This window comes from Pongo pygmaeus, chromosome 9 (assembly GCF_028885625.2).
Source record: "Pongo pygmaeus isolate AG05252 chromosome 9, NHGRI_mPonPyg2-v2.0_pri, whole genome shotgun sequence".
Taxonomy (NCBI): Eukaryota; Metazoa; Chordata; class Mammalia; order Primates; family Hominidae; genus Pongo; species Pongo pygmaeus.
In genome coordinates, this window is record NC_072382.2 from 14,465,612 (window position 1) to 14,480,978 (window position 15,367).

Here is a 15,367-nt window from a genome sequence, read left to right on the forward strand (position 1 = left end):
CAACTTGAATTTGGCCTGACCATGGGGCATAGCCCAGCATTAAACTCTCAAAATGGCACCTTGGGCCTGTGGCCAGGGAGGGTGGGGTCCCTCCTAGGCAAGAAGCATGTGTAAGAAGCTGTGAGGAGTGTCATCCCCTCACGTCTCAGTCTCACAGCAGCCTGTTGCAGATCAGTGGGTACTGTCCTATATTTGCATGAGATAGCCTGGTTTCCCCGTCACTCCTTGCCTAGGCAGCAGCTGTAATTGTGTTAGTTTGACCTCAGCCCAAGGGCAGGGCACAGTCCAGCATTCAACTCTTAAGATGGTGCCTTGGGGTTAAGACCAGAGAGGGTGGGGCATCTCCCAGGAAAGCAGTGTGAGCAAGAAGCTATGGGGAACGTGGCTCATTTATGTCTCAGTCTCAACTGCAGCCCATAGCAGGGCGGCAGGTACCCTCTCATTGGTGCATGGGAGCACCTGTTCTTCCCTCTCTGTCTTTGGAGCTGCTCAGTGGCAGCAGCTGTGTCTGTAGATCCCCAGTATCCAGGCTTTCAAAATGGCTCCCAGCTGAGGCTGCTCTGGGTGCTGAAGCTTGTGGGATTCTGTGTGGGTTCCCTTTCTGGGGCAACATCTTTGTGCAATCTTTAGGAAGCTCCATATGCCAGGCCTGATGCTGTCGCGAATCCACTACAGGGTTTCTCCCATAGCCAAGATCACAAAAGCCCATTTTGGAGTTCTAGGGGTTTCTCTCTTCCTGTTTCCCTAGGTCCAGGAGCCTCTCTTGGCTCTCGGTTGGTTCCTGGCTGGGCAAGCTTCCTCACACCATGTCCTTTCTTATTGCTGGTGTTTCTTGTCTGTTCTCTGCTGTATCCAAGTGTTCTTTCCTAGATGATCTGTTCAAAATGTGAGGATCTGGGTACCATTCTCTTTCCTCTCCTTGGAGGAGGCACACCAGCAATTACATTTTTGCAGATCATCTTGCATCCTGATTTTAGGCTTTGTTATGGTGCGTCTTTTTCTCCCTTTTTCTTATTCCAAGGTGTAGCCTGTACTCCTAGTTCATCGTTCTTAATTAGAAGCTGTAGCATCTCTGGAGTATCCTTTGAATGTCAGGGATGATCAAGAAGGTTTCTCTCTTTTTGGCTGCGCCTGCACTTCACCACTCACCACACTGTGTAGGATCAAGAATCTATGCTCAGCAATCAGTCTCCTTGGAATTTACTTCCTTTTTTTTTTTTTTTTTTTTTTTTTTTAAGACAGGGTCTCGCTCTGTCGCCCAGGCTGGACTGCAGTGGCAGGATCTCGGCTCACTGCAACCTCTGCCTCCTGTTTCAAGTGATTCTCCCACCTCAGCCACCTGAGTAGCTGGGACTACAGGCGCTCACCACCATGCCCGAGTAATTTTTGTGTTTTTAGTAGAGATGGGGTTTTACCATGTTGGCCAGGCTGGTCTCAAACCCCTGACCTCAAGTGATCTGCCCTCTTCGGCTTCCCTCACAAAGTGCTGTGATTACAGGCGTGAGCCACCACACCCGGCCAGAAATTTACTTTCTGTTAGGCCTTCTGAAGTTGTATTAAAGGATATGGCCAGGATTCAGCTAAGGACCTAAGGAAAATTTCTTTGTAGACTTCTGAGGTATCTGTTCCATAGCTTCCCTATCTCTGTAGGTATGCCCATCAAATTCCAGCTACATTAGCAGTTTCAAACTTAATCTCTGCTTCCATCCAGCAACACCACTGTAACTATTTGGGTTCTACGTTCCTACCACATGGCCTAGAAAATGTTTCCAAGGGGAAGTCTGGGTGAATGTGGGGGCTCACCTTGTATGTTTCCCATTTCCAAAGAATGGAAACCTTCTGTTGGTTTTTGTACAGTGCTTAAAAATTGATGTTTTATGCATTTTCCCCAGTTTTCATAGCTGGTTTTAGTAAATCTGATATCAGTTATTTCACATCGGATGGAATTAGAAGTCTGTACTGAGACTTTTAGTCAAAATCCAGATGGTTTAAAAATTTCTCAGTAAAATAAATGTAGGGTTAATATTTTTCATATCCTGAGATATAAACCACAAATAATGAGATCTACATAAGAGATCAATATAATGCTTAACTGTAATATAAAGGGCAACTAAATTTATTATAAAATATCCATTTTATTATATAAAATTTCAGACCTGAATATACTGAAATACATAATAATTAGATATGCCTGTACATTTTTATAATAATACTTTGTATGTAAGAGAAAAAGATCAGAAGTCATATGTACAAAAAATATATAAAAAGCAGAGGTATTAGTGGGAATTACTATTGTAAATAATAAAGAATAGAATGAGATAATAAAAGAACAGACTTATTCATCTAATATAGGAGAAAGGAGGATACAATGTTAATCTGTGTAGGCAGAACAGGCTGAGGCCAATTACAGAGTGCTGAAGTAGAAAAAGTGAGAAATAGTATCATAATTGACCGGGGCAAATACAGTATTAATTTCTTTTGTTATTTCATGGAATGGGGAATTAGAAAAGTATCCCATACAAAGTTTGAACTGTGAGAGATCCCACTGCTTGTAGAGATATATGTTCAGTCTCTAGGACTTAACATGATCTTGGGTAAGGATGGATTGGAAGAAGATAGTTGTAACAGAGGCTCTGGAGAAATTGTATGGTGGACTCCTGGAGATAACATCAGAGTAAGACTGAAAAACAACAGGCAACCCAAATATATACATTCAATATGTAATGTTAACAGCAGAGACTTTAAAAATTATGTTACAAAATATGCATATTTAAAATATGCATATAAATTATACAATTATGATATAAATTAAAATACGCATATTTAAAATACACCTATAAAATGACAAATTTTATACATATAAAAACAACCTTTATTTAAAAAAAATTAAATGAAATTAATGAGCTCCCATGTCAGAATATAGTTCTCTTTCTGTGGATTATATTCCTAACCTAGGCGGGTATGTGGAAGCTTCTACCGGCCACAGTTAAGAGCCACTCAATTCTGAGAAGCTCTCTCCTAGGCATTAGTAGCTTCTTTGGTAATTTGGTTACACCTTCGTACTGACCCTCCATTGGCAGCATTTTGCTGAAGTGCTTTCATATGCCTTGCTCTCCCCATGCTACAGCAATTCTCAGGTAACCTGAGGCTTCCAGTCTCATCTCCCTCTAGTGTTCCAGGGTTGGGGTCTGCAAGCAGTGGTAATAGGTATCTTTCTTTTTTACCTCTTGCAAGCTCTGACTTTTAGGAGTGGTCCATGGTCCCTCTCTGCAGGCTCCTATACCATGCTTTCTTTTTAACATTGCTGGCTTTTGCTCTGGTTTTTCTAGATCAGGTCAGCAAGTCCCACCTGGGTCCCAAAGACTATCAGTGGGGAGAGGGATGCTTCCTGTAAACAGCCACACACTTTACAGCTGCTTCTTCTCTCCCCGAGCTTCAGAGAGTAGAGCCGTTCGAATGCTGCTCTCCTACTGTGGAATGCTGAGGTGAGAGGATAACCTTCTTTCATAAACACCTAACATGTTCCATGGGGTGGGGGAAATCTAGTGCCCCTTATAATGAAAAGGCATCTGCATTAGTTTCCCCGAGCTAATGTAACAAGGTGTTAAAATGAGCGGTTAAACAAGGTGTTAAAATGAGAAATTTATTATCTCACTGTTCTGGAGGTTGGAGGTCCAAAATCAAGGTGCTGTCAGGGTCATGCTCCCTCAGAAACCTGGAGGAGAAGGATCCTTCTTGACCTCCTCCTGGTTTGCTAGAAATCTTTGGCTCTTCTTGGCTTGTTGATGCATCACCCAATCCTGCATCTTTACATGGTTTTCTCCTTGTGTGTCTTCACATCGTTTTCCCTCTGTGCATATCTGTGTCTAATTTTCCCTTTTCTTTGTTTTGAGATGAGTCTCACTCTGTCGCCCAGGCTGGAGTGCAATGGCGCGATCTAGTCTCATCACAATCTCTGCCTCCTGGGTTCAAGCGATTCTCCTGCCTCAGCCTCCCGAGTAGGTGGGATTACAGGTGTGCACCACTATGCCCGGCTAATTTTTGTATTTTTAGTAGAGACAGGGTTTCATCATGTTGGTCAGGCTAGTCTTGAACTCCTGACCTCAAGCAGTCCACCTGCCTCGGCCTCCCAAAGTGCTGGGATTACAGGTGTGAGCCACTGTGCCAGGCCCAATTTTCCCTTTTTATAAGGAAACCAGTGATATTGGATTAGGCTGTCTCCTAATGACTTCATTTTAATTTGATTGGTTATTTAAAGACCCTACTTCTAAATTAGGTCATATTCTGAGTAATGGGGATTAGGACTTCAATATTTTTTTTGAGAGGGACACAACTTAATACATAACATTTTCATCAAGATTTTAAGTGGTTTTCTGGCCATATTTGAGTACATCTGCTTTCAGAGGGAAGTTCTAGTCACCAATTCTTGGAAAACAGGAAAAATTCAATCTGGCTTCATATATCATTATGCTACTGATATAATGATAAGAGCTGATAAATAATAAATAATAAAAACTTATTGAGGGACAACTGTGAGTTAGGAGCTGTTGTAAGCTCTTTTAATGATATATTGTCATTTAATCCTCCCATCTACTCTGTGGGTTAGAGACTATTATTTCTGTTTTACAGATGAGAAAACAAAAATACAGAGAGAGCAAGAGTATTGACATTATCACATGAACATTATGCCAACTTCCAAAATCAGAGTATTTTCTCCTCTTGGATGAACGAGTTCCTTAATTCAAGCCAGTCTCCTCCAACCTAAGATAAAGTGGGCATTCAACACTACTCTCCTACATCCGCTCAACCACAGGGATTGCAGGGGCTGTATTTATCCATGTTAACCCATACTGGCTTTTAAAAAGGGAAGAGTCAATTTGTGATCAAATCTCATGCTTTATTGAAGAACTAAGAAAAAAGAGCAATGGAAAGGACTTCATTAGAATGCGTTTTCCATGTGGCCTCTTGAAAAAATTAGAGTTCTTTGCTAATTCACAATTAATCTTTTGTTCTTGACTGGAGTCACACTGGTTCTTTGCAAATTATGAAGAAATAGAAGTTGTGCGTGGTGTGATTTCCAAGGATTCTGACAGTGAGATTTCTGAGGGTGAAGTGCCTGAGATGAATTGAGATAGCAAATTGATCATTATTATAGTCTAAAATAAGAGCCTTATCCTGAGACATTGAGTTAAAATAAGACAAAACAACAACAAAAAACGAACAAATATGTAAACCTGGAACGTGGTTAGTTAAAAGTGTACTGAGAAGACAGTACCTACTCGGTTCTGGGGGGCCTAGCCAAAGGCATGTCAGACCTATAACTCCTCAGATATCAGAGGTTTCAATGAACTACAACAACCATATTAAACTAAATTATTCTTCTTAAAATGATTTTAACTGGACTCTGGTGAGTCCTGATTCCTCTTGGGTACTCTACTTCATGTTCTAGATCAGAAGAGAAATATCTGAACAACCATTGGAGTGGAGAGCCATCTGGCTCATACTACAGGATTTTTGAGAGCCACTGTAGAAGGTATTCTAATGGGAACAGTGTCATTCTTTTCTTGAGTAAACCTCTGTTTTTCTATTTTGTTTTTAAGTTCACAGCAGAATATTATATTGTATAAGCACATACACAGAAAACTGAAAATACGTGATTTAAAAAATAGTTTCCTAATCAAGTAAAATACAGGTTAGTATTTAAAGTTATGTTCAGTAGTTATTGAGCAGTATGGGAAATAGAAATAAGGGATAAGCAGTTTATTAAACTGATTTTATTTAATCTCAGATTTAACATTGAGTGTGAAACGAACATACAAGACATTAATAAGCCTCCTAAATATCTTTCAAATTTATCATCTTCTCTTTATTCTTCATTGTTTAGGTTTAGGTACTCATTGTTTGGCTTGCCTGTTGGGGCAACCAGCTAATTATATTCATCTCTAGCTTTGTTCTTCTTTTTCCTATCTCTATCTCTATTTTCCTCCCAGAATGACTGAGGACACTCTGGTTGACTCCCTCAAAATTATCCTACTACAAATGATTTGTCTGAATCCTTCATGGTAATCCTATTCCCTTTGCTATTACTCAATTCAGAGATTAGCAGACCTGAGGTAATTAAGCCAAGTAAAGTAAAGAGAGGTCTCCTTGTAACTTCTGAGAAAGGCCAGTTTCTCCTGCTGGATGTGAACCAAAAATTATGCTGCCTAAGCCATTTTATGATCATGAGATGATTCCTGATTGATTTAGCAGTTTGAGTTGGGGTTAGGGGGGAAGGGCTATAATTTGCTGCAGGAAATATTCTAATGAAAATAATTATATAAATGAAAAATTTGATCAAGAAACACTGTTGTTAAAAACCCTGCAAGAGCACCCTTGGTATCTATAGACTAAATTCAAAATTCTTTAATAAGGTGTAGTTAAGCCCCATTAAGATCTGGTCTCAATGTACTTCTACAGCCTCATTTCCTGCCATGATCCCCCACATATTATCTTACAGGAATTCCACAAACATGCCATTCCTTTGGCTCCTGGCAGAGTTTTAGGTTGACACCAAACTACAGATTTTTGTTTTTGGAATTAATTATCTATTTTGAAAGGATTTAGGGAAAATAGATAAGTAAGGAGATAAAATCATCAGCCATTACAATCTATTTCCTTTCATCACTTTGTTTAGTGAGCATGTTTTTGCCCTTTATTATTTTAATGAAATCTATTGCATTGATTGATTTGGTATGTTAAACTAACTTTGAATTCCTACAATAAATCTCACTTGGCCCTGTTGTATAATCATATTTATATGTTGCTGGATTAGTTTTGCTAGTTTTTTGTTGAAGATTTTTGTATCTGTAGTCATCAGACATGTTGGTCTGTAGTTTTCTTCCCTTGGTCAATTTATCTATGATTTTTCTTTTGTTAAATGTGCTTTTGGTGTGATAGCTAATATACCATTACCTAATTCAGGCCACAAATAATTATGCCTGTATTTTCTTCTGAGAGTTTTATAATGTTAGCTCTTAAATCTAGGTCTATGCATTTTGAGTTAATTTGTGTATATTCTGTGAGGTGGTGGTCTAACTTCATTCTTTTGTATGCAGATATCCAGTTGTCCTGGCACCATTTGTTGAAAAGACCACTATTTCTCCATTGAATTGTCTTGTCATGCTAGTCAAAAATCAAGTAGCTACGTAAGAACTTATTTTTGGGTTTTTGATCCTGTTCTACTGATTTTTATGTCTATCATTATGGCAGTACCACTGAGAGAAGAGAGAAAGAGACCTCCCCATATTGTTCTATACTGTTTTATACTCAGTACCTGTTTTAAGAAGAAACAAGGAAGCGAAACCAAAGGCAGGCAGCCCGGCGCCAGGCACCAGACCCAAACCAGACCCAAAACCAGTCCTGGGCCTGCCTGACCTTAGCCTGATAGTTAAAATTCAGCCCATGACCTAGCAACTGATGTTATCCGTAGATTGCAGACATCGTATGGAAGGACATACAACAAACTTTCCATTCTGTTCTGTTTCACTCTGATTACTGGTGCATGTAGCCCCTGTCATGTACCCCCCCTAGATTGCTCAATCAATTACAACCCTCTCATGTGAAACCTTTAGCGTTGTGGGCCCTTAAAAGGGACAGAAATTGTGCACTCAACAAGCTCAGATTTTAAGATGCTAGTCTGCCGATGCTTCCAGCTGATTAAAGCTACTTCCTTCACTATCTCAGTGTCTGTGGAGTTTTGTCCACGGCTCATCCTGCTACACCACAATTTCTTGATTACTGTAATTTTTTAGTAACTTTTGAAACTAGGAAGTGCGAGCCTTCCTGTTAGTCCAAACTGCACCATTTTGTAAATTCCCTGCTATTTTGCAGACCTTGGTCAAAGTGAAACATTTCACAGGAGTTCGGGCTGTGAGAAACATTCTGCCTAACCACCTGACCACAAGGCAGACAAAGGCCCAACTAAAGAAACATCCCTATTATATCTTGCTGGGCAAAGGTCCAAGGAACACCATGATGACATTCTGCCAAACCAAGGGCCAGAACCACCTCATCATGGGAACATCTTATCAATATCCTGCCGGGTAGCAAGCCATACTGCCTAGACCCCTCCCACCCATACCTATAAGTACCCCCAGGCTATAAGCAGCGGTGGGCTCTGGCATTACACTGGTTCCCCACTTCTGTAGGTTTTATGCTGGATGTAAAGCCTGCATTTGCTGTTGAGCTGCCCTCTGTGTGTGTGTGTGTGTGTGTGTGTGTGTGTGTGTGTGTGTGTGTATATCTTTCTTTAACCCTTACCTTCCCTTCAAAACCTAACACCTCCTACTTTGTTTTTCTTTTTTAATATTGATTTGACTATTTTGGGTCTTTTCCATGTTCATATGAATGTTAGGATAAGCTTGTCAATTTCTGAAAAATGCCAACTGTAATTTAACAGGGGTTGTGTTAAATTGTATATTAAGTTGGGGAGTATTACCATCGTAATATTGTCTTCAAATATTGTCTTTTATCCATGAACATGGGATGTCTTTTCATTTGTTTGTATCTTCTTAAATTTCTTTCAATAATGTTTTAGAGTTTGTGGTAGACAAGTCTCACACTTCTTTTTAAAAATTTATTCCTAAATGTGAAGTATATGTATATTTATTCCTTTTGATGTTACTGTAACTGTGTTTTTGTATACAAAAATACAATTGGTTTCTGTATATTGGCCATGTATTCTGCCATTTTGTTAAACTTATTTATTAGTTCGACTAGATTTTTGTGGACTTTTTAGCATTTTATACAAGATCAGATAATGTTATTTGTAAAAAGTGTTAGTTTCAATTTTTCCTTGATTAAACTAAATTCTTTTGTTTATTTTTTATTGCCTGATTTTCCTCGATAGAACCTACAATACAATGTTGAATATAAGTGACAAGATATCTTGTTTCTTATCTTAACAAGAAAATGATTCAGTGTCTCTTTATCAAGTATTATGTTAACTATAAATTTTTAATAAATGCCCATATTTAGGTTGAGAAAATTCCATTCTATTCCTAGTTTTTCAACTTTTTTAATCATAAAAGGGTGTTCAATTTTCTTAAATGCTTTTTCTATGTCTTTTGAGGTGATCATGTGGTTTCTGGCTTTTATTCTATTAGTAAGGTGGCATACATTGATTAGTTTTCATATATTGAACCAGCTCTGTACTCTTAGGATAAATCCTAACTGGTCATGATATATAATACTTTTTGTATGTTGCTAGATTCCATTTGTTAATAGTTTTTGAGGATTTATGCATCTATATTCATAATGGATATTAGTCTATAGTTTCCTTTTATTATAATGTCTTTGTTTTATTTTAGTACCAAACTAGTGCTAACCTTATAAAATGAGTTAGGAAGTATTTATTCCTCCTCTTTTTTTTGGGAAAAAGTTTGTGAATAACTAGTATTAATGCTTTAAATCTTTGGTAGAGTTCACAGTGTAGCTATCTGAGACTGGGCTATTCTTTATGGAAAGTTTTTGATTATTAATTTGATTCTTTAACTTGTGATAGGTGTATTTAGATTTCTATTTCTTCTTGAGTCAGTTTCAGTCATTTGTGTATTTCTAGAAATTTGTCCATTTTATGTAGGTTATCTAATTTGTTGGCATAAGATTGTTCAATATTTTTACTTCTGTAACACTGTCAGTAATGTTTTTTCTTTGTAATTATAGTAAATTAAGTCTTCTTTTTTCTTGGTCAGTGTGTTTAATGGTTTGTTATTTTGGGATTTTTTTAAAGAAGGAACTTTTGGTTTTATTGTTTTTCTCTATTGTTTTCCTATCTTCTATTTCATTTAGTTCTACTGTAGTCTTTATTATTTTCACTTCAGGTTTAGTTTTCTTTTCCCGATTTTTTAAGGGGGAAAGTTGGGTTTTTGATTTGAGATACTTATTCAAAATATAGTCTTTACAGCTATATATTTTCCAATATTTCTTCACAAACTCACTGTGCCATTTTTTTTTTCTTTGTCTCTTCTTTCCTTATGTGTTCACCATTATGTACATTTTGGTATGCTTGCTGATGTTTCAAAGGTGTCTGAAGCTCTGTTCATTTTTCTTCATTCTGTTTCATAGATTAGGTAATTTCAATTGACCTACTGTCAAGTTTGTGGATGGCTAGCTCAAATTTTCTGTTGAGACCCTTAAGTAAAATTTTCATTTTAGTTATTATAATTTTCTGCCCTACAATTTCTATTTGGTTCTTTTGGAAAAATAGTTTCTATTTTATGTCATTATTAATATTCTCTTTTTGGTGAGACATTGCGTTCATACTTTTAGTTTTTTTAGACATGGTTTTTAAAAGTTCTTTGTGCTTATTTATACTTGCTGACTTAAAATACCTTTTTTTTCTAGTAACCTCAACATTTAGACTTTTTTGGGGAAAATTTTTATTAACTGTTTTTTCTCCTGTATTTAAGCCATACTTCTCTGTTTCCTTGCATATTTTATATTTTTACTTGTTAAAAATTGAACATTTAAAATAATATAGTGTGGCAACATTGTAAATCATAGCCCTCTAGGAGATGGTTTTATCATTGTCTTTGTTATTCGCTTTGTTAACTTAGTGGTCAGCTAGTGATTGGACAAAGATTTCCTTAATTCTTTTGAACCAGTAAGTTTCCTAGACTTTGCTGAGAGATTGTGTGTGTGCGTGTTTGCATGTGTTTGTGTTGGGGTAAAGTTTTAAAGCTCTGGGAGAGTTTGCAACTCTGCCTTAGCTATCACTTCCTGCTTTTATCATAAAAGCAGGAGATGGGTTGTGAGGGATGGGAATAGGACAAGTTACAATACCACAAAGCTCACTGTTCTTACCATGATTCGGCCATTTAACTTGAATGGTTGAATTGGATTTTCTTTAGGTCAGCCAGAGGTGGGAGGTTAGGCCATTTTTTAGGTCTTTTCTTGGCATGTACACATCCCTGCATATGCATGTGACCTTTTATGTTTCCAGATATTGTCATAATTTCAAAATATTCTATGGACATCTTACTGCTCAGATTTTTTTAAAAATGTGAACTTTTGTTTGGCACAACTGTTATCTCTGCCTCAGGCAGCTGTGATGTTAAATGCTATTGATTGTTCTATCCCAGAAAGAAAAGCTGTTTACAGTGACTGAGTTCTGAATGAAATCAAATTAAAGAGTCTTGCCAGTGGGGATGTCTGGGGAGCTGCCAGACAAGTTAACAACAATTCTCTGAGAATGGGGTTTTTTGGGGCACTTAAATCCCATTTTGTCCTTTCCTATGGTTGTTAGGCTGTTTTTTTTCCACAGGTACTATGGTTGCAAGGTTGTTACTTTTAAAGGCTACTGAGGAGATAGGGTAAGACGATGGGAATAGGGCACGCTGCAATACCATAGAGCTCACTGTTCTTACCATGATTTGGCCATTTAACTTGAATAAATGCTTATTGGATTGTCGTAGGTCTTTGACTAATTTCCAAAGTTCTGAAAAAGTTGATTTTGACAACTTTTTCAGTATTCTCATTGCTTTTATTGAGGGATGGGTTTTTGGAGGTTCTTACTGTTCTATTCTAGAAGCACTCTTTTCAGTGTCCCCTAAAATGTTTATTTTCTGAAGGCATTTGATATTCCAAATGTTGGAAACCAACATTTCAGAACTAAATTTGAATTTTTGGGTTTATAGCAGTCAGTATCCCCATATCACAAGCATGATCTCTGAAACCCTTTTAGCCTATATATTTCCTCTGTTAATCTCCTGGGAGATGTAAGTCTAAAAGACTTCTACATAGTTTTGCCAGGGCAAGTTGTTTGACTTCAATTCCACACAATATCAAGCAGAAGATATTTCATCATGTTTTTTTAGATACTCTTGACCTTACTTTTGAAGCAACACTCTTGTTCACCAAGTCTAAACTTTGAACTCTCAGAGAAGGCCCTCATTATAAACTGGCTTTATCTTGACTGGACTTCCAGAAACAAAGTTACTCACTTTCTTCAGTGTGTTTTTCATGATGAAATGCTCTTGTAACCCACTGGATGATTATGATTACAATGGTCATCTCTAAGATGGTGCAGAATAGTAAATATTGTAAAAGCAGCATACCAACCATCTGAATAAAAAAAAAATCTTCATATTAATTCACCATTTAAAATTATATAAGATCAACATTTAGAAAATCAGGAGTAAATATTCATCCTAGCAGTCTCACACAATTATGATTATTTTGGGGTATTTTCATAACAACTAAGTATGTTTTAAATTTATTGAGTACTTACATATTGTCCTCGTGTATTCATTTTCTAGGGCAACATAATGAAGTACCACAAACTGGTGGCTTAACACAACAGAAATTTATTGTCTTATGGGTCTGCATGCCAAAAGTTCAAAATAAATGTATTGGCAGGATCATGCTCTTTCTAAGGCATATAGGAGAGAATCCTCCCTTGTCTCATCCAGGTTCTGGTAGCCCCAGGTGTTCCTTGACTTGTAATAATATAACTCCTATCTCTGCCTCTATGTTCAGATGGTGATATGGTTCATCTCTGTGTCCCCACTCAAATCTCATTTCAAACTGTAATCCCCCTGTGTTGAGGGGGGATCTGGTGGGAGGTGATTAGATCATGGGGGAGGTTTCACCCATGCTGTTCTCATGATAGTGAGTGAGTTCTCATGAGATTTGATGGTTGAAATGTCTGTGGAAGTTCCCCCTTTACTCTATCTCTCTTGCCTCCTTGTGAAGAAGGTACTTGTTTCTCCTTTGCCTTCCACCGTGATTGTACATTTCCTGAGGCTTCCCCAGCCATGTGAAACTGTGAGCCAATTAACCCTCTTTACTTTATAAATTACCCAGTCTCAGGCAGTGCTTTATAGCAGTGTGAAAATGGACTAACACAGGAAATTGGTACCAGGAGTGGGGTACTGGTATAAAGATAACCTGAAAATGTGGAAGCAAATTTGGAACTGGGAAATAGGCAGAAGTTGGAAGAGTTTGAAGGGCTTAAAAGAAGACAAGAAGATGTGGGAAAGTTTGGAACTTCCTAGAGACTTGTTGAATCTTTTGACTAAAATGCTGATAGTGATATGGACAATGAAGTCCAGGCTGAGGTGGTCTCAGATGGAGATGAGGAACTTTTTGGGAACTGGAGCAAAGGTCAGTCTTGCTATGCTTTAGCAAAGAGACTGGTGGCATTTTGCCCTGCCTTCGAGATTTGTGGAACTTTGAACTTGAGAGAGATGATTTAGGGTATCTGGTGGAAGAAATTTCTAAGCAGCAAAGTGTTTAAGAGGTGACCTGTTTTTTTCTAGAAGTGTATTCACATATGTGTGAACAAAGAGATTATCTGAAACTGGAAGTTGTGTTTAAAAGGGAAGTAAAGCAAAGAAATTTGGAAAATTTGCAGCCTGATACATGGTACAAAAGAAAAACTCATTTTCTGGGGATAAATTCAAGCCAGCTGTAGAAATTTGCATAAGTAACAAGGAACCAAATATTAATAGCCAAGAAAATGGGGAAAATATCTCCAGGGCATGTCAAACATCTTCACTGCAGCCCCTCCCATCACAGGCCTGGAGGCCTAGGAGGAAAAAATGGTTTTGTGGGCCAGGTGCAGGGCCCCTGCTGCTGCTCTGTGCAGTCTCAGGACTTGGGGCCCTGCTTCCCAGCTGCACCAGCTCCAGCTGTGGCTAAAAGGGGCCAAGGCACAGCTTGGGCTGTTGCTTCAGAGGGAGCAAGCCCCAAGCCTTGGTGGCTTTCACATGGTGTTGGGCCTATGGGTGCACAGAGGTCAGGAGTTGAGGCTTGATGGGCTCCACCTAGATTTTAGAGGATGTATGAAAATGCCTGGATGTCCAGGAAGAAGCCTGTGACAGGGGTGGAGCCCTCATGGAGAACCTCTACTAGGGCACTGCAGAGGGGAAATGTGGGGTTGAGGCCCCCACAGAGTCCCCACTGGGGCACTGCCCACTAGACCCGTGATAAGAGGGCCACCATTCTCCAGACCCAAGAATGGTAAATCCACTGACAGCTTCTACAATGCACCTGGAAAAGCTGCAGGCACTCAGCATCAGCCTCTGAAAGCAGCTGCAGAGGCTTTACCCTGCAGAGCCACAGGGGTGGAGCTGCCCAAGGCCTTGGGAGCCCACCTCTTGCATCTGTGTACCCTGGATGTGAGACATGGAGCCAAAGGAGATCATTTTGAAGCTTTAGGATTTAATGACTGCCCTGCTGGGTTTCAGACTTGTATGGGACCTGTGGCCCCTTTGTTTTGGCCAATTTGTCCCATTTGGAATGGGAACATTTACCTAATGCTTGTACCTCCATTGTATCTTGGAAGTAACTAACTTGTTTTTTATTTTACAGGCTTAGTGGAAGGAAATTTCCTTGTGTCAGATGAGACTTTGAACTTAGACTTTTGAGTTAATGCTGGAATGAGTTAAGACTTTGGGGGACTGCTGGAAGGGCATGATTGTGTTTTGAAATGTGAGAAGGAGATGAAGTTTGGGAGGGGCCAGGGATGGAATAATATGGTTTGACTCCGTGTCCCCACCCAAATCTCATCTCAAATTGTAATCCCCACGTGTTGAGGGAGGGATCTGGTGGGAGGTAATTGGATCATGGGAGTGGCTCCCTCATGCTGTTTCATGATAGTGAGTGAGTTCTCATGAGATATGATGGTTTAAAAGTCTGTAGCTGTTCCCCTTTTGCTCTCTCTCCTGCCTCCTTTTGAAGAAGGTACTTGCTTCTCCTTTGCCTTCTGTCATGATTATAAGTTTTCTGAGGCCTCCCGAGCCATGCAAAACTGTGAGTCAATTAAACCTCTTTCCTTTATAAATTACGCTGTCTCAGTCAATTCTTTATAGCAGTGTAAAAATGGACTAATACACAGTGCCATCTTCCTTATGTACCTATGTCCAAATTTCTCTCTTATAAGAATACCAATCATACTGGATTAATGATCTACCTACCCCTGTATGACCTCATCTTAATTTAGCTTATTATACCTGGAATAATCCCATTCCCCCAAAATGTCACATTCTGAGGTGCCATGGGTTAGGACTGCAACATATATGTTTTGGTGACACAATTCAACCCATAACAGTCTGCCTCTAGTTCCCCTCAATTTATGTCCTTCCCACGTGCAAAATATATTCAGCTAATTTCAACATCTCCAAAAGTTGTAACCCACTCCAGAATCAACTCTATGTCTAAACTTGTCCTAAATATTATAAAATCAAAAATCCTCAAATCTCATCATCTAAATCAGTTATAGCATCTAGATTCATGCTATAAATCATCACTTATAGCATGATTCATCTTGGGGCAAAATTCCTCACTGTCTGTGGACTTGTGAAGCCAGAAAACTAGTAATCTA

General features: G+C 38.7%; 1 protein-coding gene across 23 annotated transcripts in view; it reads right to left on the bottom strand.

Annotated features, from left to right (window-relative positions):
- Positions 1-4,521: 4,521 nt before the first annotated feature.
- The window catches only part of LOC129008307 (membrane-spanning 4-domains subfamily A member 8-like), a 111,721-nt gene continuing 100,875 nt past the window's right edge, over positions 4,522-15,367 (bottom strand). For 13 of the 23 annotated variants that reach the window (XR_010127548.1, XR_008492508.2, XR_010127549.1 and 10 more), the window contains 2 exons: positions 11,985-12,105; positions 4,539-5,116 (listed from right to left, as the gene is read on the bottom strand). Coding sequence is in view for 8 of the 23 variants with exons in the window: in XM_054440378.2 (XP_054296353.1) it covers positions 5,043-5,116; positions 11,985-12,105 (195 nt within the window). In the remaining 15 variants the exon portion in view is untranslated. Of the gene's footprint in view, positions 5,117-11,984; positions 12,106-15,367 lie in introns of all 23 variants that reach the window. The other 10 variants (XR_008492520.2, XR_010127552.1, XR_008492518.2 and 7 more) reach the window with 3 other exon arrangements.